The sequence below is a fragment of the Rhyacophila brunnea genome, unplaced genomic scaffold (genome assembly GCF_057557595.1).
Source record: "Rhyacophila brunnea isolate RB1 unplaced genomic scaffold, BYU_Rbru_1.0 scaffold_11, whole genome shotgun sequence".
NCBI lineage: Eukaryota > Metazoa > Arthropoda > Insecta > Trichoptera > Rhyacophilidae > Rhyacophila > Rhyacophila brunnea.
The window spans coordinates 31,962,972-31,988,475 of record NW_028232763.1 but is presented as its reverse complement, the minus strand read 5'-3'; the positions used below and the strand labels follow the sequence as shown (position 1 = coordinate 31,988,475).

The following is a 25,504-nucleotide window of genomic DNA, read 5'->3' as shown; positions in this document are numbered from 1 at the left end:
GCCGACGTGTATTTGGAAAGCAGTGGCGAAGGGTGGAGGTAGGCTGGTACGATCCACCGAAAAAAGTGCACAAGAAACTTTGTCAATCATACGTATTTGTTTTCATTGAAATAAGACTACAATTTACAGATGGTGTTGGTTAGTTTTTAAAATTTAATTAAACTCTGCGAAAACCAGCCAAAATAGATAATGGTCAAAAAATACTCGTCTATCTACAAAATATCTAAAATTATGCAATTAAATCATACATCACTTTTGATTTGTTATAAATTAATAGAATAATATTTTTTATCTATTATAGTTTGGTTGAGGCAGGGCTAATGAATTGAAAAAAAATGAATCAACAATATGTGTGTATTCTTAAGCCAGCGAAAACAAATAAGTATGAAAGAAAAAGTGTGCAAAATTTTGTCGTATCAAATCAAATCAAATTTATTTATTTTACATATAATGAACATAATAAATTATAAATTCAAAGCGTTCACGACATGACATAAAATAAGCGTTCACATTTAAAAAAATAAAAATACAGAGAATAAGTAATAAAATATAAAATAAAATAAGTATTTAATAATAATTTCTTTTAGACTCTCTCCACCATAAGGCCGTACTTCAACTGATGCGGGACCCAAACGATAGACCAAAACTATTATGTTTTGGTTAGGCAGGATTTAATTGATTTTGAAAAACTAATCAGTACCATCTGTAAATTGTAGTCTTTGTTCAATAAAAACAAATACGTATGACTAGCAACGTTTAATGTGCACTATTTATGGCTTATCTCCACCCTTCACTACTGGTGGAAAGTGGACGCGCAATTTTATTTCGCGCAATATTTTTTTCTGCGTGTGAAATGGGGGTTAGTATGCTATATGAAGCGCGAGCCTTAATATAAATAAACGTCATACTTTTGGTAGTTAGTAAAGTTGATAATGAAGCGATGCTGTGACTCGATTTAAGTTGACGTCAAAGTTACACATTTTCTCATGGATGTCAACAATTTTAATAAAATTTATCTTATACATATCGGGCACGAATAAAATATAACGATAACATGTTTCCAAGAGTAAGTGAGATCTTTACTCTTCAAATCTATGTATATAAATACGACTACGGTTGTAGAATAATTAAAATTTGAATTTATTATTATTAATTTCAAAGAATAATAAATATTTATATTATGTCATCACATCACTCATCAGTCTCTGATCGCCATAGATTTAGTCATTACACGAGTGTCGAGTTAATGTGACATTAAAGTGATATACCTATTTATATTCAATTATTCTAAATAACATTGTCACCGAATCGATCGCTGCGGGAATCAGTACGATAATATCATTAACATCTGTGTCAAGTCTCTGGACATCCCGGAAGTAAGAAAAATATATATGAGTTAAAGTGATCCTTACCGAAACACGAAAGACTGTTGGCACGTCGAAGTATTCAGGAGCTTGGTCCGTCACTAGCGCAAAAGGCGGTGCCGTTATATTCCTGAGACACCTCAAGGCAGCCAGGGCTACGAGGCTGACCCATGTCGGAGCGATACTTGATCCGTGACCCATCAGAATTTCCAACAACCGCCAGGGTCCTCTCCAAGAATTCACACTCACAATACCGAACACGTACGTATAAAATCTGGACCCTACGTAATACATAAGTCTTGATCTATCAGGGTGTAAGTATTTCTTCAAGAAGTTCTGCGTCAGCATTAGGAAAATGTGACCGAGGAATCCTATTGCCACGGATATCAGACTGCTTATCAGAAGAGAGTCTTCGTAGATGTATATATTCGACAGATTCCACGTGCCTCTCCAGTAAGCGACGACGGCTGGAGCGATGACGGTGCAGGAGAGGCAGGTGTCCAGGGCGGCGAGGAGGGCACGATGGTAGCGGGACGCACCCTCGGGCGCGTCCGCCAGCCCTGCAGTACTCCCTCGCATTGCACCTTCACTTTAACCTCTTCCAGATGTAAACATTGACAACATTATCACTTTAAATCACACAGTTTTGCACCACAAATGTCACACCGTCTATACGTTTTTAAGCAATGACTCGCAAAATAATTTATGCAGGTAAACAATATTAATTCATAATTTGAAAAGTTTAATCCTTGTTTCTGTTGAATTTTTTTAAAACAACTCAACAACGTTGGTTTAAGCGTTTAAGGCTTAGGTGGGCTTGAAAAACAGAGCCACGTTTTACAATAACACATGTGATTGTACACTGTTAATTATTTATTTTAGCATTTCATTAAAAAAAGAATCTGAAAGAGATGACGAAGCTAGTCAAATATTAACTGCTAGTATTAACGATTGATTTTATACAGCTTCTTAATTGGTAATTAAATAATCAATAGAAATCACAACACCACTACAATCGATTGATTATTATTTATCATAATAAGATTATATTATTAAATCTTTGATTTCAACAATGGATCTAATCTTTTAATAATCGTCATCGAATTTCATGAATGTTCACTATCTTTCGATGATCAAAAGTAGCGAAAGCACATCTTGCTGAACAGTCCCTTGTTATTATCATGACGCCACAGATTTCAACTAGACGCCGTGTAAATTAGACAACTTTTCCATCAAGTAACTGTCGGAATCGTCAGCGTTCAGTTTAAAACTTAAAACAACTGTCAAAAATGTCAACGAAAGGAAGTGTGCGGTGACTTCCATCAATCAACGCCAAACTTGCCGGACGAATTCTATCCCACTCGACGTAACACTGCGCGCCCAGCCACGGTGTACTAAACCAAACAATTAGCGAATCATACGTGTTCATCAAAATATCGATGACTATTTGAATTGTCGTTGCAGTTTGAAAACAATCCTGGTATGTAATACTGTAACAGGAGTCGACCGCACAATCAGAAGTCACGTTTACGTCTGTCGCAATAGTCCCGGAGGAAGACGAGATTCTTTGACGCGGGGAATTAATTATCTCGGTGTTGATTATTTTGACAGTGACGACCGGAGGCAACTTAGCGACCGCAGGTCATCTCGTCTCCTGGAGCTGCGCCGCTCGAATGGCGAAGAGTGTCGGAGTTTGATGAGCGACTGCATTCGGGGTGCATGTGCAGCAAGTGGACGCGAGTGTCGGGTGCCCGCGCGCTCCCGTGACTGATAAGGGGCCCCGCGGGGACCCGGGAGGCGGCGGTGGAGGCAGGCAGGGGGGCCCTCGCGGTTGGCGATGGTAATTGCACCGGGACGACCGCGGTCCAATTATCCTCTTGTGGGAGTCGAACGCTCCGAAGAAGCCCGCCTGTGAAGATGACCAGCGCGGCGTCTTGACGGCGTCTCCGTACGCTCAGGCGAACCAACCTATACCCACTAACTAGGGTTTGCAATCCCGGGATCCCGGGATCCCGCTCGAAGTCCGAAGTAAAGATAAATAAATGTAAGTACATCAAAACATATTTAAATCTGTAGAAGTTCTCATATTAATCTAATTTAATACAGTAAAGAGCCACATGCAACCTCCGGGATGTTTTTTTTTTTTTAAATAATAATTTGTCAAAGAATAAATAAGATTTTATTGTTGTGTAAAATAACCGGTGTCGATAATTATGCAAATGCAGTCCACAAATAATTTTTGGTTTTTAATTTGGCCTTCGTGAAAGGAAATGTTGCTTATAACTGATTTAATAGGTACTTATGACAAAATATCGTTTTACTTCCTTAACATTTTCAGAACAATACTATGTTAATATATACTTACGTTAATAATAATAATAATAAGATGACCTTTCTTCAATATATTGAGACAGAAAAATATCGCTGAATTTCAAATGAATTTCAAATGAAAATATTTTCAGATTATAGGTATTAATAATTATAAGACTGTTCTAAAAGACATACCTTTTCTTTTTCTATAAATAACACACATTATAATATATAACATTAATGTTGTTTTAACATGTTCTGAGTACTGGATCAATCAATCATAATAATCGAGTATTTATTTCTCATGGTTTTTAAAAATATAATTATTGTATAACCTCTTCACTTCCTTCTCAAATATAACAATATAATAATAATAATAAATGTATACAGTTTTAATGGAAAAATCATGCATATAATAACACGTTTTTACTCGTTAAAAATAACATGAAAAACATGCATTTTTTAACGGTACACCATTTTATTTGTATATTGGTAATGATTATAAAAATTTTATATTAGAAAAATAGTACACACATAATATAATTATATCGCCAATATCAGTACATGGGTAAACAAATTATATTGATAATTCTTATTATTATTAAAGGAAATTTGTAAAAAGACCAATTTTTATCTTTTTTTGATATTATTTTACAATTATATAAGTATTTTATTAATTATAGCTGAACATTCAATGCACACTGTTATCCAATGAGGTTTGATTTTTCGCTGCGCTAATGGATACGTTATAACAAACTATATTGCCCACATTGAGTTTGGACAAACCCGATATAACATCTCATTGGCTGAAAAACACTCCATACTAATCAGGAGATACCACATTGGCTGCATATCGTTTAATACCAATACGCCGACCAGTGAATGGGTCCGAATGCTTTACGAACTATCAGAATTTAACTAAAGTTATATCCTATATTATAGTAAGTAAATCAATGGTTTATTCTGTATCGTAGTTTTAAATATGGGACCAGTTTCAGGAAATAAACACTAGAATTAAGATAGCAAGGAGTGCCTTTCTCAAAAAATGAAACGCCTCCTTAGCAATCGAGACCTTAACCTAGGTCTGAGACTGCGTATGGTACGTTGTTATGTTCTCTCAATTCTTTTCTATGGTATGGAAGTATGGACGCTAAACCAAGAGATGTCAAGGAGACTTGATGCTTTCGAGATGTGGCTGTATAGACACATCCTCAAAATTCCTTGGACTGACCGGGTGACAAATGTTGAAGTTCTTAATTGAATGGGTAACGACCGAGAAGTTCTGCATAGTATCAAAACCAGGAAACTACAATACCTCGGCCACATTATGAGGGGACAATATAGTACAGCATTCCCCAACTTGCCATTCAAGAAAAGATCAATGGTAAGCGTAGCAGAGGACGGCGCCGCATTTCCTGGCTTAAGAACCTCTGTGATTGGTACGAGTGCAGCTCCACTGAACGATTCCGGGTAGCAGATCGTCGCTATAGGATTGGTTTATCGAATATCCGTTTTTGTCGAAATCGACCTTTTAATGCAAAATATTTTTTTGTATCTAAATGGATCAGAACCACCATTTTATTTAAATTGCTTTGTAATGAAAACAGCATTCATATGCTGTAAAAGAACAATTTAAATACCTCCATGTATTTAAATATAGGATAATGAAATTTGTTTTTCGTCTCCTGAACATTTGACATTTGGTCTATTCGACAAACCAATCCTACAGCGACGAGATGACAAATCTAAGATCGCCTTGATGGTGGCCGACCTCCGCTAAGGGATGACACGTCGGACATAGCGAATTGGTAATGTACGCGACCAGTAATCGTTCGATTCTAAATTCGAATCGGCACGCCGCATAAAAAATGAATTTCGTTTATAAAATATAATAACTTTACGCATCATACGAAGCGTAGGGGAAATGATTTGAAAATGTTCAATAACGTGGTATTATACGGAAATTGCGTATTGGGAGTGTTGGCAGTGTTCGCGACTGTTAATCTATAGGGCCAACGCTCAAAACAGCATGCGGCATGTTTCAAAACTTGTATTATAGATAATTGCACAAAAAAAACGTGACACATGATTTTCGAGGTATATCCTGCCAACAAACGTATTTTACGTTATAAATGGGGAAAATAAAATTGATGTTTAATCGGTGTCGAGAATAGTAATCACGGAATTAGTAATTTGTCCGGGATTGCAATCCCTAGTGCTTATTCATTTTTGATTATTCTTTTACTCAATGAATGAGATAAAGCTTGTTACTAAGATGTTTTTAGCGATTTCTGCAGGCAAAGATACCTGATGGATACACAGTAGAGGATTTTTATAAGGATTGTACCCTTGTTAGATAAAAACAAATGGATAAACCTTATGTTATGGACATGGTATATGTTTTTGATAATAATAGATATAACTATATAATAATATTCTTTTATAAATTAACATAATAATCACAATATAATACTATGTTATTAAGAAGTTCGAATATTATAATGTAGCAGTCCGGAGTCCAACAAAAGAGTGTCGATTTACATATTATTAGAATTTTAAAATTATAAACAAAAGAAAATTCGTTGGGAAAATTCGAATTTGACAAAAAGAAAAAAAAAATCTATTTTCTAAATGGTGTGACTCATTCAAGACTTCCACTGAATTTATAGTAGACACTCAATCAATTTTACAAATTACCTAACTTTAGTAAATACGAGTATAACTAAAAATTAGTACAATGCATGCATACCATTAATAATTAAAGGATAAGCTTTTAGGTTATTTCGCATAGTTTTGACGCGTTCATAGTTAAAATGTTTTCATCTATTTTCGTGGGCAAAAATTCCTGACGGATATACAGTAAAGGATTTTCATGGGAATTGTTCCGTTGTTCGATAAAAAAATGGTAAAATCTTATCAATTATCATTATGATAACCGTGAATATATTTTTGTTGTTATTTTTTTCTAGTAGCGCAAAGATCTGATTAATAAAATAGAAGGACAACAATACATATATAGTTATGGGACCGGAACCGCCAAAGTACCATTCTTTCAGTGATTCTAGTTAGAGCGTATTAAATTTGTGTGCAATTCCTACTACTTGAGTAAAATGCTGTCGCGATATTGATCGGGATATGTATGTCTTACGTTTTATAGCCGGTATTAAGTCATAAATTAAAACTGGCTTCAAATCCTTGGTATATGCCCTATGGCGACTGATTTCACATTTATATTTTGATAATCCGTCCTGTGAGTAGGAGTAAAATTAATATGAATGAAGACATACTTTTCTTGTCAAAAACAACTGCAAGATTCAGTTGATGAATAAACCAGTTTAAGCTCATGATAGTCGAATTTCATTGTCAAGAAAATTTTACCATAATATGTATTCATTAACCGGTCATAGTAGTATTATGTCGTATGACGACATTTTCCTTCACAATAAAACTTGAAAGATAACAGTTTTATAATGTTACTTTAGGATTAAGCCAGCAGCTTATAAATATTTACTCATTGCCTAACTAAAGGTAAATTATCTTTTTCGCTTAGGAAAACGGACCATACGCCTGAAAGTCGACTTTGAGTCAGACGCTCTGCCAATGTCGCCAAACATTTCTTAATTCAAATTATTACTTCAACATAATTATAATATTATTATGACGTAGCAATCACGTTTCGCTAAAAATCAGCTAAAATCGAGCATTATCTGGATCATTCTTCGTAAGGCACTCCTTAGGCATTTTAGTGTTTGCATTATGAAAATTAATTGTTCGATTTTTAAAACTATTATTTCAAATATTTGACGTTATACGACAGGTCTACCAAGCAATAAATAATAATTAATGCCAGGCATCTAAAAAATATAAAAAGTAGGTAAAGTTGTAATTATAGTGAGATGCACGTCGCGCAATGTCACGCTGTCACGGCGACAAATTTAATCTATGGTTTCGTCACTTTGCAGGATAATTTGAACGATCACCATCCTTGTAAATTCTATGATGGAGAGTGCCAACTCTAATGTATTAGTATTTTGAATTATTATTCATTATTTATGCTAATTTCAATTAATTTTAACAATTTCTACGTGTGCGTACGTTAAAATTACTTGCGATATTACATCCATAGATAATATTTTGAACAGAACCCAACCTGCAAAACATAGATAATAGACAAAATTCTTATAGAAAATACATAGTGCCAACCGCTAAAAACAAAAGACTCGCGATTTTTACATGAGTCGAAAATGTGTAGGCACGTAGAAATTGATAAAAACGTTCATTGAGTCATGCCGGTGTCGATTCAGTCCGGTACAACGTGAGGTGACCTCAATGTTGTTCTGGTGATTTCGACATATTTTGCAATGTTCGTTTAAGGGTTCAATTTGTGCTATGGGATGGGAGCATTAGTCTGATATCATCTTAAACACCAAGAAAAACGACAATACATACACATTTTCCCCCGTAGCGGCAGCTTACTGTGACGTCGCGTGATATTAGGTGATATGCACCTCAATTCGATCAGAACTTAAGAAATAAAAGCGATAGTTGTAATCGTTATAATGATTTTAATTAAAATTATATCATAGTAAAAGCCAAACTAGCTGAAGTACCTATTGATTGATACACATATCTTACTTAACAAAATAATAATAATTACATTATTCAATATTAAAATATCTGTATCTGCATAGAACATGTCAAAATGAAAATAATTCTGCCAACAGCCAAGTCAGACAAAAGATTAATTACATTAAAAAAATGAATTGAAATCGAATCCAAAATATGCAAACATTATCTGACGTGAAAATTCATAATTTAAATTGGGAGAAAAGATCATTTGGACAAACAAAATACACTTTCATAATATACAGGATTGTCATCAACATATTTGTTTAAAATTTGTTAATATTATTTGTTTAAAAATGTCATGGAAGAGGGGAGGCGATTCAGAGGTGTAGTAAGGTGCAGTAACAAAAAGTGCGCCCCTTGCGTAATACAAAACCTGTACTTATAGGTACTATTTATAAATATTAAGTTCATCTGCGTTAGGTTACTTTTTTTAATTAATCGATAATATCTTTTATAGATTTCAAACACCAAAGCCATTTGTGCCATAGGATTTTTTTAACAATTACACATTCGTTTGTATCGTAATCACAAGGAAAATCATTCTCACCACAATTTGGTCATTACGGGATGATATTTTAGTTACACTATTTTCGCTTTCTACTCTTAAATTTTTTCTTGATCTGGAAATACTACACTGACCTTTGGTACTACTATCTGGAAATACTACACTGACATTTTTTTTGCATCTATAATACCATGAATATGGATCATCGGGGGGGGGGGGGGGATGCACCATTGTTAGTTGCCCGCCAATATTAAGCTCCGTTTTTCACTAATCATAAAGACCCTACTGAATTTTTATTATTGTCTCATTTTATTTGATATTTTCGAAAGTGCACAAATTTACTTACTAGTATTCTTCTGAAAAAAGTTTTGTTAACAATGATTCTGCATATAATGTAATAAATGATCACTAGCTCTTGACGTACGAAAATTGTCAATTTTTATTTTAGCACGTTCAATGAAACTTTACTTTTGTGCCCCCCCCTCCCACTCCACAGAAGGATTTATCATACTGCTTATTACAAAAACAAAATAAAGCCATAACACGAGCTAGTATAAGTACCTATATTGACAATGATGTTACTGCAAAATGAATAGTGCCTGGATTAATGAATGATGTCTCTAGTTCCGAGAATTAACATTTTCTTTATTTAACAAACTATTTCATGGTCGCAATAGGCAGGATTAATTGGATTGAGATAAACATAAAGGACCCAACTAACGCTTTTGGGTATTTTGAATTATGAATGGGAAATAGTCCTAAATATCCCAAGTTTCAATTTGATAAAGAGATCCAAGTTACATTTGGTGTCTTTCTCGCGTCATTTACATATTTTCCTTAGGTTATTTTATTAAGTTATTTTGTTTAGGTTATTAAAGATTATACAAATATTTATTTGGGCTTATATATTTTATTTTGATATTTTATGATAAATAAATAGTTTATATGAAATAATATTAAAGAGAATTACTTGTTGGTTCCTTTATGTACAATATAGTTTCTAGTGATTGTTTGTATGATATATATCATAAAGTGAAAAGGAACTAACTCTGTATTACCGATTAATATCCTAAGATATATTGCTGTATTTTATATTCTTTTACTAGTAATAGAGATATATTAATAATAGTCACAGTATTTAATAGTTTCAATGTTCACAACATTTACATAAAGTATCTAAAAACACACGGAGACTTTAATGCTCAATATCTCCATTCAGCAATTTTTCAGTTGGGTTCTTTATGTTTATCTCAATATTCACAATCCAAATGTGAAGCAGTTTCCTGGTAATCTATTCTGTTGATCGTAAAATCTTCGTTCGTAAGTGCCTAGTTCTCGCCATTTTCGCGGTAATCAACACTGTGGTAGAAATAATAATTTAGTGTTTAATGATTTCTTATTATTTGATGAATCATTCGACGTGATGTTGTTATTTAAATTTATCATATAACAATCAGTACATTGCAACATTCATATTGATAATATCATTAGATAATCAGTAGATAGTCACAAATCGATATAAACATTTTCAATTTACTATTTATTACAATAATTGATATTCATCTATTTATCATGACATTCTTAAAGCATAACATACTAGTTGAAAAGCCCATCCATTGATGTACGAAACAATATCTAAACTTTTGTTATGTATAAGAAACTTTACGCTATTACCTATAATTTAAGAACATACCTCGTGTAAAATAAGAGAAAAAGATTTCCTAAAGTTTCCCTATTAAATTGGTAGGTACCTACGTCATAATCTCATTATAATTTTGTTACTACTGTCAATTAAAATGTCTATTGTTTCCACAAACAATAATTAAAGAAGTCATCCAATGATCCATCTTCTGAAAATGTCTGTCAATTAAAAAGTCTATTGTTTCCACAGTCAATAATTAATGAAGTCATCCAAATGATCTATCTTCTGAAACTTTGAAAAATGTTCCTCGTTATTTTAACAAATTATTAATAATACAATTTATTATTAACTACTTTTTAGTGCGTAATGAGTAAGGCTATTTTAATTTGTTTTGTTCAACTGTCATTATTATCATCTGACTTCAAAATAATGTTTTTCAATATTGAAAACCTGTGCGCTTTTAAATTGACGGAATTTAAAGCACTCATATAGATGTAGTTGTTAGAAATAATTCGCACGAATCATAGACGGATCGATAGCTTAAAGACTAGAACACGTCAAAGAAAATGAAAGATATGAGTTCAAGTCCCACACGGTACAGCTTGTTTTCTAGGATTAATAAGAATAGTTATGTTTATGAGGTTTTTAAAATTTATGAACGTTATATAAACTGACGGGCCATATATTTAATAAATATATACCTATATTATATATATGCAGTGTAGAATTCATTGATCAGATACCATGATACTTAATTTTTTTTTTTTTAATTTTTGAGGTGGTTCGCTATTCTATAATGAATGTACTTATACAACGTTCTTCAAACAAACAATAAAAACTAACTCTCGTATAATAAAAACACATTATCGATGTAGCATAAATCTGAATTGAATAAACATGTTAGATTGTAATGTTAAGTCGGCACTGATACGGTGGATGAATTAACAACCTTCATCTGTATTTTATGGCAACGGCGTATTTACGATTAGCTTATTATAGGTTGACATTTAAGACGTATCTTAATAATTTACACCTTTTCTGTGTATATTATTTTCTGACCTCGCTATATTGTAGTTCATGTCATTACACGCATTGCGAATGCTTTCTCACTTGCACTTATGCTTAAATTTTGTTCAGGGCTTGGTTAAAATATCAGTAGTGTAGTGGACCGCGCTTCTGCACTTCTTCAAACACTTCACTAGAGATATTTATGTCGTTGTTAATTTTAACACGGTGGTTAAGCGGGTTAAGAGTGATGCTTCTACCTAACAGAGGCACCTAGCGGAAAAATACGAAGCATGCAATTTGAGACATTTTTTTGATAATTTACAATTTCAACTGTATTAATTAATAAATATGTGTCTGAAAACATAATTTTTTTTATTTTTTTATTTTAAGTCAAAGATAAACTTACAATTGTAAAAAAATGTGAATTTGTCACAGGACCGCATCTTATTATTACATTATATTTTATGGTCATATTTATTATTAAAATTTAGTTTATTAAGTTTTTCAATTTTTCCTCGTAAAGGTTTTTGACTAATTCATAGTTTTAATATTTTTTTAACGTCGTGGGTCCTAGGTACGAATCCTGGGTCTGACATAGTACACATATTGTTTTTCAATTTGTGTAAGAGGCATATTATGGACCTAATAGGTTGAGCAAGTGGCTGACATCCTTTCCTCGTAAAAAAAACTGTTAATACAAACCTCCACTCAGGCCCCCCCATATGATCTTATTAAGATCGGAGATAGTCGAAAAAATTTAAAAAAAATCCAATCGACAAATGTCTACCATGAAAAATACAAGCGATTAGTCAGTTCAATTTTGAAATGATTATGGAATATTAACTGCCTATTTGAATTATTTGCTGCCCACTGCCTATTTCTAGTATTTCGCCACTTTTGGCGTCTTGTGATAATCGTTGTCATTGCTATATAAAATTTACGGTACGTAACAGTCAAAATATTGGAAATAAAAGAAAAAATGAAGGTTGGGGGGGGGGGTTAATTAGTAATTAAAGGACCATACGACTGAAGAATAGTAGAATGTATCAATGTGCCGATAAATATTTTAAAAATAGAACATGCCAACCCTCTACGGCCTACGGCCTACGCGACGTAGAAGGTGTAGACATGCTACGCTATTTTTTGGAAATTACACCAAGACCGTCATCATTTTTTGTTCCATTCAATCGATTTAAAACGCATTATGTATTGTTAATGTTTAGGTATTCTGACAATTCTTTTTCATGAGTTGGGGATAGCCATACACATATTGTGTTCTCTGGTGGTACATACGTCTCGGCGACCCTCGTAGTCTATTACGTAAGACGATGCTATCAATGTTTAGGTGTTTGTTTCACTTTTATATACATAAATATACTTTTACTTGCACTGCATAGGCCATGAGGCCCAATGACAGTAGTGTAGCGAAACATTAGTGTAGTGATTATCCTAATCTGACCTGGGAAAATTTTAAAACTCAAAGGAATCATAATTGTTAATCGTCAAAAGTATATGCAACTAGCATGTGGTAAATTTGGTAAACATTGAATAATATACTTTTTTAGGTTTGTGACTCTAATTGCCAACATTGAAAATAATCCTTGTAACACAAGTGTGAGTGTTATACTCGTAAATGAATTAATTAATCTGCAGTTTTATTCAATATTACAAAAGATAATCAGGTAGCAGTGCTACCTGTCAAATTTCTTGTCGACGCGCTCAATAACACTATCCACTTTTATTTACCCCTCTCACACTTATTCACAAAATACATTTTATCTCACCTTACCCCTTTTAATATTTCTTCTCTCTCCTTTGCTCTCTCCCGTAGAGTTTCGCGTAAGTTTTTTTTCGTCCTCTGCGTTACAGACAGATACAGACAAATATTATATAATATAATACTGCTTCAAAGAGCGCATTTAAAATAGATTTTGTTCATAAATTTCGTGTTTCTTAAAAAAAAAAACATTTCAAATAATCACGTGGTTAACAAAAGGAATAACGGGGTAACTCATATTATTGATTTGCAACCTTGAAGAAGGTTATTAAATCATAATATTATATAATATAATATGAGATTATATAGGTTTTCCATGTAGTGACCGATGAACCAATTACATCCCCTTATGTATTATTATTAGATATTGTGTTTGTAGACTGGAAGCCTTTCAAATGCACTTCTCATTTTCTTGTTTGACACCCTTTAAGAAAACGGTCAAATGGAAAACATAAACAATAAAATCAGAGCACATATACGATACCAATAAAGTGATAGTTTACCGGCCATTTGTGTTTCATGTTTATCCATGCAAATACGATGCAATGTTACAAAATAAATGTTCAGTTTATCCGTGCAATATAAAATATAATTACAATGTATTCATAGTTTCTATGCAAATCAAAGTAATTAGTTTTCATATTATTATTTTACATTGCATGAAGACAGCGTATCTCTAATAGTTCTAAATTTAAAATACAGTATACATAATATCGCGGTCTCGACTGTCAATTGAATATTGAATAAGAAATCTTAAAGAAAAAAGGAATGTTGAATCTAAAAAAGAAAAACATTGTTCCGACGTATCGATTTAAGTTGAATTGATAGTCGAAACCACGATTGTGCCAATAGAAATAAACAAGTTTGACGGGTCTAGGACGATTTGGCACCGGACAACTGGAAGCCACGGAATTCGAAAATAAATAGACGTAAGGTACTTATAGGTACTTTAAAAAAAATATTCAATATTATTATTTATATTTCAATGATTATATTATGATTTAATAGTTAGTGAGAATGTAAATATGCAGACGTAAACAATGATTTAATCGTGCATATGTTTAAGTTCCAACGAAAAAAGAGTTTTTTTTTTATATAAAGCCTCAGGCATAGTAATTCTCAATCCGAGACAAAGAATACATTATGTTGAGAGTAAAATGAATTCAAACTACTAAGTAGTAGATAGAAACTGATTAAAATACCTCGTCTACACGTGTCTACGACAGTGCGGCGTCCAATTGTCCGGAGGCCAGTCGTCCCATTCCCAGTTTGACGTACCGATGCAAATTGTTATAGTCCGACAACATTAACGTTAACTTTTCGATTTACGGTTGTTTTCGGCCAGTACGGTAGCGACTAAGAAAGGAACAGCCCGTATTACACGTAGCAAATCGTCAAAGATACTTTCAATATGAATAATTATTAAACTACTGTCCACACCAAGATCTCGGCAATAACAGGAGGTCGCCTTAGTCGCGCGTAGAAGATTTCTGTGTTGTCATTTTTTGAGAACACAAATCCAGCGAAATTAGATTTTTAATTTATAACAATTCTATTCTCAGTAATTCACTTACAAGTCCAATTATTATTCGATAATAATTAACAATAGAAAAATAATAATTTTACCTCTTAATTATTATTATTATGATAGTTAGGTTAGGTTAGGTTAGGTAAAAATATATCATTAAGCCCACATTAACTGATTATATTGCTGCAGGTATTTATTTATTAATTAAATAATTAGGATAACATAAATTATGACTAAGCAGAAATGAACAGTATACCTACATATTAAATATATCGATGACCCAATCACATTTTTTTAGAATTTACAAATGTCTTTTTAGTAAAGTTGTTGTAAAAACACATAGTGTAAAAATCATTTTCTAGAAAAATATATATCTAACTGTCATTATAATTGTACTGTCACTTTTAAATATTCGGCCACGTTAAAAAACACAATTTCTCGTGCTTGTCTTTGTAAAAGTTTTTAGTAATACGCCGATCGGGATGGGGATTCATTGTAAAACTGTAAATTAAATTTATTATAGTATCGTGTAAAACAGAGTTTACACACACAGACGCAACGCTTACACACCTAACATATGCGCACGTATCTTGTCTATGGTTTTCGATTTCGAAATATTGTAAGTACTGAAACACGAGAGGAGGGGATCTAGTTCTCCAAGCCACCGCCTATCACCGTAAAGATTTCGCAGTATAGGTGTTCATCGTTCATCGCACATCCTGAAGCGGGCCCCAGGCTACAATATTTGGTGACCCCCTATTATATCGCCAAGGTTAAGGGCAGTGTACTGTTCTACAGTAGTGTTCCTCAAATGGTATCCCGTGTAAAATAAAGGGTATTCCGAGTATTTTTAGCGATTATTGGATTTTTAAATAAATCCACATTACCGGCATCATAATATTATGAAGAACTGATCGTAACCCCCTTTTGTGCCAAGTAAGATGCGATCCTTCGCCATATTGGATAAATAGTCATTTCTATTAGTTAGGAAACACATTAAAAATAATTATAAAATAAAATTCTAGTCGTCAAAAAGCAGGCGACTTTTTTCCTATTAAAACAAATTAGTGGTGTGCATTTATCTCACTTAACTGGTCGACCTGCCACGCCGGGCCACCATGCTAGAGCCCTGTCAGCCCCCCCCTTTGTGGGGGCCATGCCTAACCGTGTTCAATTTGAATGTTTTGAAAAAAAATATTTCTTCATTCTGTATATATGTCATAACTTTTATTTCCGTATTTCATGCTGACGAAGTCACGGACTATCACTAGTTATTGACATGCGTACGTAAACTGTCACGAAATAATATGTTGTACCTGTAAAAATGTGTTTAGCGACCACGTGATAGTCTTAAACTTAACATTATATTATGAATATATTTACCAGAAATTTCCTTGGACTTTATCAACAAGCGATTTATACTGTTATTAATAATTTAATATTATTACACAGTTAATGTATATAACACATTTACATTTGTATATATTGTACATTATATTATTGCATTTGTGATTAGCACCCACGTATGATAATAGCAGGGACATCCCTAGGCAGTGCCAAAATGCCGCCACATTTTTGTATACTTACGGTACTTTTTATCATCCTTTCATGACTCCAATATCTAAGAAATGTGTTGTATTGATACATTACTAACAATATCACTAATTAATCTAATTTAAATGCCATTTCTGCTTCAATAGACAATATTGCGAATCGATGATTTCAGATAGGTAGATTTAAAAAGGGTGGAAATTAATCGCACAATGCAATAATCAAAATTCACAAAAAAAATAACTTTAACATTTGGAAAGTAGTTTTCACATATATTAAATGATTTCACAAATAAATAGATGAAATCACATAAAATAGTTTGTTTCACAAAACAAAAATCATAAATCACTCATTGTAAATATAAATTCACTCAATTTTGACAACTGCACACATTTGTAAAATTGTTTTCGCCGATAAATAATATATCGCACAAAGAAAAGGTAGAAATTCACAAATGTCAAACTAATAATTGTAGCAGCAATACAATTTATTAGAAGGCAATCGCAAAAATGATGCTTAGGTGACAATATAATTTATGTTTAACGCAGTAATATAAATATGTATATATTCGTGCTGCTATCGTACATAATTTATTTTTGATGTAAATCTACAACCAAATAACATCACCTAGGTATATCTTTTTTGGTTCATCGATATAAATTTTGGTAAATGTGGCGCAGATGCCGTCATGAGATTGTATAAGTATCTTTTTTGAACTAAACCTAACCTAATCTAACTTAACCTAACCTAACCTAACCCAACCTGACCTGACCTAACCTAAACTACCCCAACCTAATATTACCTAATATGATCTTAGTTTGTGATAATGATGCATCAAAATCTATGAGCATTTCAAATTTTAAATTAACAATTATTTGATCGAAAAACCTATGCGCCGACAGAAAAAGGTATTTATTATAACTGTCTACATGGAATAAACTGTTTTCGTCACAATTACCTAAGTTTTAATTAACGTCACTTTTTAAATAGGTACTTATAGTATTATTTGAATCTGAAAGTAGGTACCTAATACATACTTATGTTTTGCCAAAATATTGTTTAAAATCATTAAACTTAATTTTCTTAGTGTTTGTATTCTTTTACGATTAATTGGTTGCAATAGTATATTGATACGTGGAGACTACTTTTTCCTTAGTGCAAATCGATCATTTGAGTGTTGTAGTTGATTTGTGAATATCATCCATTTCCGATGTGACGAACATCTTTTTAAATGTTGTCAGCGCTTTGTGAAAACAGTCTATTCAATTGTGCGAATATATATTCCCCATTTAAAAATACGCCTGACAACTTCTAAAACGAGTAACTAGTAAACATATTTGGATACATTTTAAATTAATGTAAATATGTACCTACCTACATTTCTCATATTATTTGCAAATCTACACGTGTCATTGCTGTTCACTTTAGGACGTTACGTCCAAGGACAACAGAAGTAAACAAGACATCGCGAAACCAACAAAAAATAAAGTCCTTTTTAATCTTTTATTGTAATAATTAATACATTTTGTTTACAACCAGTGAGCTGAATTTTTGAATGGAAATATATTTCCGTTATTACTACGTTTAGGTAGCTATTTCTATATATAAATAATTATTCTTCTCGATTTGCCGCCCTTCGGGTAACTGCCGCCCCCAAGCGACGCTCAATCTGCCTACCCCCACGGAACGTCAGTGGATAATAGTATATTAAAGACAGTAGACATTAATACTTATCGTACATGTATTAACATTAATTTGTAAATAATTTATAGTAAGTAGCTGATATATTATTTAAACTGTTTATAACAATATTTTATTTTTCAAACGGAGATTCGAGATGTGGCCTATTCACTGAACCGTAGGTCGATCACCTAACCCAGTTATTCCCAACCTTTTTTGTTTTGGCGAAACCTTAAATATTTCTAAATCTTTGGTATATAATAAGTGTCAATGCGGAAGCGATGAAGAAGATATAAACCGTCTCCAAGCAGTACAAAACCGATTTCGTAAGCACGTACATTTTAAAGCTTGCTGTTATGATTTATTTCATGACAGAAATGACTTAGCTTATTCTATTTCAACCACAGATTTTTTTATGGTACCATCTTTGGAAAGTCGACGTTCTCTATCTGATCAGTATTTTCTTTTCAAAATGATCAATGGTTTTGTTGACTCGCCAGACCTACTCGAAAGGGTGGGTTTCCCCATTGTCCATCAAGATTTACGCGAAACCAAGCTTTGTACTATGTCAGTCGTAGTGATTCTAATTATGCACAAAACTCGGTGCTCTTGCTTAAATTACAATATGTATTTCTCCACCGTTGATCCTTTCAATAATTCACCTGTTTCGTTTAAACGCGCTATCTCCAATATTTTGTATAATGCACATTAATCGTATTTTAGATGTATGTTTTTTTCCCCCTTTATTGTTATTCTCTTTTTCTGTTCTATCTTAGATCACTCAAATTATGTATAAATTTAAATAATTCTTAGCACACATATAAAATATAATATACTTTATATACTTATTTTAAAAATTGTTACTTTTTTATCTATAATTATTCAATATTCTTCCTCATTTTCTTATGTAATTTCTTTATATTCATGTTCTTACTTACTTTCTATATTGTTAGGCTTAACTATATTATAATTTATAAATGATGGAAACTTTGCTGGTTGCAATATTTTTTGATTATTCTATTTTAAACATATTTTTGTAAGCAAAATGTAACTGTTTGTTTCCATAATAAATAAAATAAAAAATAAATATCGTGGCAATATCCGCTTAACGATGGTCAAAGACGAAGGCTAATTTAAAATTTAAAAGTCAAAATTATCAATTATTACCACTTAATCTTGAGATGTTTATAGCCCGGTCAAACACCAAAGCACTTTTACGTATGCAAATGTTTTTGAGAGAATATAACTTGTCAGTATAAATAAATACCACATGGTTGAAGCTACCATGTGATATTATGTATAAGGCGAGTTCCATAAGTTCGCGGAATGGTTGTGAAAATAGCAAGTATTGAGGTTTAAATTATTTTTTTATTGTTATATAATCGTTTTAGGTATACTTGTGCAATTTAAAATTGATTGTTCCATTTATTCGCTTCCAATATTCAAAAGAACAAATGAAAGTCTATGGTAATTTATTTAAAAATGTCAAATATTGAGCTCCGTGCAGTAATTAAATTGCTCACAAATAAGGAAAAAGTGTGGAAACCATCAAAAATTAAATGAAATTGGTTTATGGCACTCTTTGTTGTGGTAAAACCATGATTTACAAATTGTCACGTTTATTGAAACAAGGCAGAGAGTCATTAGAAAACGATGACCACTATGGAAGGCCAAGTGACGTCCTACACATGAAATTGTATTAAAAATCGAAGATGCCCTTATGGAAAATGGTCGGCTAAAACTAATCGAAATCGCAAAAAGGTTCGATATATCCAAAACAATAATTTCCAGAATTATACACGAAAATCTTGGGATGTCAAAAGTAAGCGCACATCAAAAAAATTACCTTGTGGAATGTTTTAAGCAGTTTTTAAAGATGTCTGGCGACAATCAAGAGGAAAGCAAACAGCAAAATTGTTACGGGAGATGAAACAAGGTTTCATCATTATGACCCTTTTTAAAGACAGTAGTAGATATGTGTCGCTACATTTCAAAATCAGCCAAGTCCACCTTTAGGTATTTTTGATTTTTTTTTGAATTGCTGAAGAACTACTGCTTTCTAACATTTCTGCATAATCAAAATGTGGAATTTATTAATCTTAAATATTCTATACTCGAAATAATATAATCTTTCACCCTTGTGACTGTGTATTTGAGAAAACAAAAAGCTGTTTTTCTCCTATTCATCTATTATGGACTTGGCTGATTTTGAAATATAGCAACACATATATTTTGTAATTGAAGAGAAACAATCACAAACACCCAGGCTTAGAGAAAATCATATAAATATATTGTGACCTCACCAAGAATCGACCGCAAAACTGTTTTTTCTCTAATAAAGAATCTAAAATGCTTTACTATATTCTTAGATTCTAATATAATGTAATGTATGAGCACTTCAAGCTCTGATGTATATTCAGTATCAAATAAAAAATAGTAATAATTAATGAAGTAAATATTGACAAAACAATAATTTTTAAATGTGTTAAAATTGCAAACGTAATTATTACTCGATAATACTACAACAAGATAACTCTGATTTGGTCAATGTTGGGAAAATAAATTTAAACTTTACTTGGTTAACATAAAGCTAGACTATAATAGTTATTTAAAATAAAAATGGAAGATTGTGCTTGTCTAATTGGGAACAACTAAATAATGTTTAATTGTATGAAAAAATATTGTGGATAAATTATTTCATTTATCAAATGCATTTATGGTTTTAAAGTAATCTAATATTTTCAAACACAAAATTAATACAGTTCCCATTAACTTCTGACTTACATAGTTTTATCATTTTGTAGAGAAGGAAATATAGAATCATGTTCAATAGCTATCTCAAAGACAGTGAAAGTCAAGTTCTAGTATTGAGGTCACAATATATTATTTTATATTATGAAGTTGAAATGTTGTTTATTATGATGATAAAAGACAGAGTATTATTATATGTATCGTAATTTAACTAATTGTCTTTATACACCAGCGCATCTATTCTATACCTACACAAGGTTGCTATCGGCCGCGGCTATCGAGGATGGTTTATCATATTAGCCGTTGAGTTAAAAAAACAATTTATAAATAAATTAAACTAAGAAATAAATGTCATACATAAAATATGAGTTAATATAACTTTGCAAAAAACGGAAAAAATAACATTTATTTTACATACATAATTTCTAACTTCTGAGAAAATATATTATGACCAATAGAAAAAATCTTTTTCAAAAAAGTAAGACACCCCGCAGGAATCGAACCTGCATCTCTCGGGTATCGCGCCCATGCACATATACCACTATGCTAAAGGCATCATATTTTAACTAATGGCTTTTAATACTCTCTGAAGCGCTTTCTAAATTGAGCTACTATTGGCAATCGGCTTTTGTATTTTAAATCGACGTAGGTACCTATTACTTTAAATACTAAAAGACGTCACGGATCACTCCAAGATTTTTTGTTGTAACTTACTTGAACTTATAATAATATTTTTTAATAACTGTTTTTTTTGTTAAGCAAATAATTTCAAACTAATAAATTCTTAAATCTTGTGAATTATTCGTTGAATAAAAAATAGTTAATTAACATTTATTTTGTTCCATGTTGCAAAAACGTTGCGTTGGAACTGTGCGTGATTCCACTCATTATGACTATTCCTGGCAAGTGGGACAATATATCAAAAAAAAAGTGCTGAACAAACAAATATTATTTTAATATCGATCGTAATATAAGGGATTCGCATTCACCGGGGTTGCGGATGAACGAGGGTTACCTATATTCGCAACTGTCCTATTTATAGATCTTCTGCTCTTGAAACACTTTTGCCTGTTATCACGAGGGATGGTTTCCAATACTGGTGTCCTAATGAATTTGAATTTACATGCGCCGTTTCCTCGTGTCAAGCCTATCAGTCACCATTAGCGAGGGATGCAAGACTAGCCAATGCGCTCCCCAAAGACGTAGATATTTTCGGTAACGTGCTATGTAATTTGTATTCGAAATTTTATTTTTCTGTATAAAATTGTACCTAGGTACTTATTACATATTATTATTATTATTTTATATATTCTCTTCTTCTCTTTTGTGAGGGTAATATTTTTTATAATGTAAATCTCATGTTGTGTACATCTTGAATTTAGATTTGTTATATCCACAATGTTTTGTATTCTTAAATAAATTATTAGCTGGATAATATTCACTTACCACTCTGTATCTCGTCTTGAAGTCATACGTGGCATTGCGTCGGTCTACGGCGATGATGTAAGGCACCGCGATCAGATTCCTGATGCTTTTGAGGGCCGTCAGCGCCGTGAGGCAGGCCACCGTGATGGGGGCCGAGTGGGCCCCCACGTGCCCCAACCACAGCTCCCACCCGCCCCGCCAGTGCAGCACGCACGCGCACAGGAAGGTCCAGCAGTACAGCCTTCCAAATAGGTTGATCCAGATTAACTTGATGCGACCGGTGTCTTTCGTGCCCACCTTGGTGATACTGTCCAAAGGACCTCTGAAAAATAATTAATATTCACTTTATTGATTGAGGTCACAATTACTTGTTACTTGATTGTAATTTATTATATTATGTATGTTAATAAATTGAAAAACTAAAGATATTAGTTACGCTATTAGTTAAGTATTGTTATGACGTATAGGTAATACGATGTCTTTCCATCAAGAGTAAAAAAACAGTATTATTACAATATAAAGATTTTTTTGTATATTGGCATATTTTCGGAACATTCTTATTTATTCGTCGTGTGGTGTGTATTGTTTAAATTCAAATCTTAGTTACGATTCCTGAACATGTATGTTCAACTTGTTCCCATTATAATAAAATTGATGAATAGTAATTGATTTTGCACTATTAATGGAAATTATATTGAGATCATGTCGCTCAGCGAGTGGATAAACGCTGGACAAAATGCTGTCATACAGTGGTACTCAAGGAGTACTGAACACCCACAGGGACGCCTTACAACCCACTGGATAGACGAATCATAGAGTTCGGTGGATGGACATGACAGCAAAAAACTAGGGACCGAGAAAAGTGAACGGCATTAGGAGAGGCCTTCATCCAGCAGTGGATCGACCACGGCTTATGGTGTTGATGATGATGATATTGAGTTAAATATTCTTTAAATATATGTGTACGATACCCGAGCGTTAACGTGTCATTCACAGGCTGTTTTTCAACGTGTGTTTGGAGTCAGAGTATGCAAGCTTGAGCAAGTGGCTAACATTAATTTTTCGAAAAAAACAAAAATCTGTTAATACAACTTCCACTCTGTGGATGCTCATAATAATGATCATACAGAATTTTAATGAATTTGTTTGCATATCCGCAGAAATATTAAAATGGAAAATGTATTGAATTTACATAACATTTGAGGCTATAATAAGTGTAGTCTTAAAGATGGCACTTTGGTTAGGTACCTACGTCACTAATTACTGATTTAGTAGGTACTGCTCTATTTTGTAAAATACATATTTGAATCTTAATACAAGTATGTATCATCCAGGTAGGAGTTCCACGAGTTTTTACAAAATGGTCTAAAGATCCCGCCAACCAAAAAAGGTTGAAAATCTTTAGTATACATACAGTATTTGATATATCCCACCCATTACAACTAGTAAACTGGTAAATATTTGCTTAAAATTACTATCAACAGAATTATATTGCTTGGATCATCATTTGTGTAGGTTTAATGTTTTATATATACAACCAGGGGCGGCTCTATCTCAAGGGTTCATAAGGATCATCTCCACATCGTTATCATGTCAAAAATACACGTTCGATATATTTATCATTGTCATAATATACCTACTAAATTATATGATTGAATGATCTATTTAATTTATTTTATCCATCTAAACCCGTCGCAATTTTATAGAGGTACTTATTATTATTATATAAATAAATAAAGCAATAATTGTAAATTATATAATAACATTATGATGATTACGCGGTATTAAAATAATTAATTAAATTATATACGCCCTATTTCACGGTGACACATAATAATATGTACAAATTAAGAAAGCCATGGCGTCTATTTTTTGATGACCGGGGTCATTCTGTTCCATCCCGTCGCCACGGTACTAGATCTACAAAGGATGTGAATGCGTTAGCGTTAATATACGCATACTGGGGCGCGAATCAAATGACCCCTAGGTGAGTAAAAACGCTCGCCGTAGGTCATTGGTCAAAACTGATAATGGTAAGTCTAGAATAATTATTGTTATTAACTAAATATTTTAAGCACGCTGTTTAGATGTGATTAAGTGACGACTCAGATAATCATATTATCTATTCTGAACAAATACTCTTTTCCTTGTAGTAGGTAGATAATAATATGTATAATTAATCAATAATGACTAAACCCCACCACATAGAAAGTCGTCGAGCCGCCACTGTATACAACACCTCGTTTCGTCACCAGAGAACTATTGTGAAATTTCATACTGTTCATAATTTGGAACACATCATAAAGATAGGTATACTGGTATACATTTAATTTTGTGTTCAATTCAAAACGTTGGAGCGGAGTTTGGAGCAGGATCACGAAGCAGTGGAGCAATGGGATTTTACCCGGAGTAGGAGCGGAGCCGGAGCACCGAAAAATTGTAGTGCTCCATTGCTCCGGATGTTTTTTTTATTATTAAATTTACGTCCTATAATACGATGAAAATATTATATTTGATACTTTGCAACACTGGAATTATTTGAAATACGGCAACACTGCCGAGTGATAAGTAATCTCACTTTTTTGACAGAAGATGTAGATAATGAAAGACGATTTGCTTCCGAAAATTTTGTTTAATATAATTAATAATGAAACGTACGAATAATAAACCTTATTTCAAAACTACTTATTTTTTTTGAAATTTTAGCATTTGTATCCCGGAGCGGAACAGACCCTGGAGCAGAGCTGGAGCAGGTATTAGGTCCCGGAGCGGAGCTACTCAAAATAGGTCTGCTCCAACGCTCTGGTTGTTAAATTACGTTGCTTGGCAATGTTGTTTATGGTAGTACTGGTAGCACGATACGTTGAGTGAACAAATTTAGTGATTTGTGATAGAATTATGACCTCACTGGAAATCGAACCCCGAATCCCCGGTATGAGAAGCCAGTGACTAGCCATTATAGTGCTCTTAAAATTACCGTTGAAGAGTTGTCGATGTATGTTGATAATAAATACGTGTATGATAACTTGATTAGATATTGGGTACAGTTACAAATAAAATCGTTAAATGGGGATTAGCAGTTATTTACATTATACATAATATTTGGATAATTTAATCAATGTGTTGAACATGTTGTATGCCCAATTTGTCAGGGAAACTATGTTAGCCTGTAAGTTGTAAATAATTATGATAACATAAGTCAGCGATTTCAAACATGTTTTTATTTGGAGAAACCTTAATGCCGAGTTCTCATCTGTCAATTGTTGTCATTCAACTGTTTATTAAATGGCACATTGAAATTATTTCGAACTTGTTTTGTAAAAAATTATTAAAG

General features: G+C 32.7%; 1 protein-coding gene across 1 annotated transcript in view; it reads right to left on the bottom strand.

The window, feature by feature from the left end:
- fusl (transmembrane protein fuseless) overlaps positions 1 to 1,998 on the bottom strand; it is a 51,782-nt gene extending 49,784 nt beyond the window's left edge. The window contains exon 1 of the mRNA XM_085957491.1: positions 1,413 to 1,998. Coding sequence (XP_085813617.1) covers positions 1,413 to 1,943 — 531 coding nt within the window. The 5' untranslated portion in view covers positions 1,944 to 1,998. The remainder of the gene's footprint in view (positions 1 to 1,412) is intronic.
- Positions 1,999 to 25,504: the final 23,506 nt, after the last annotated feature.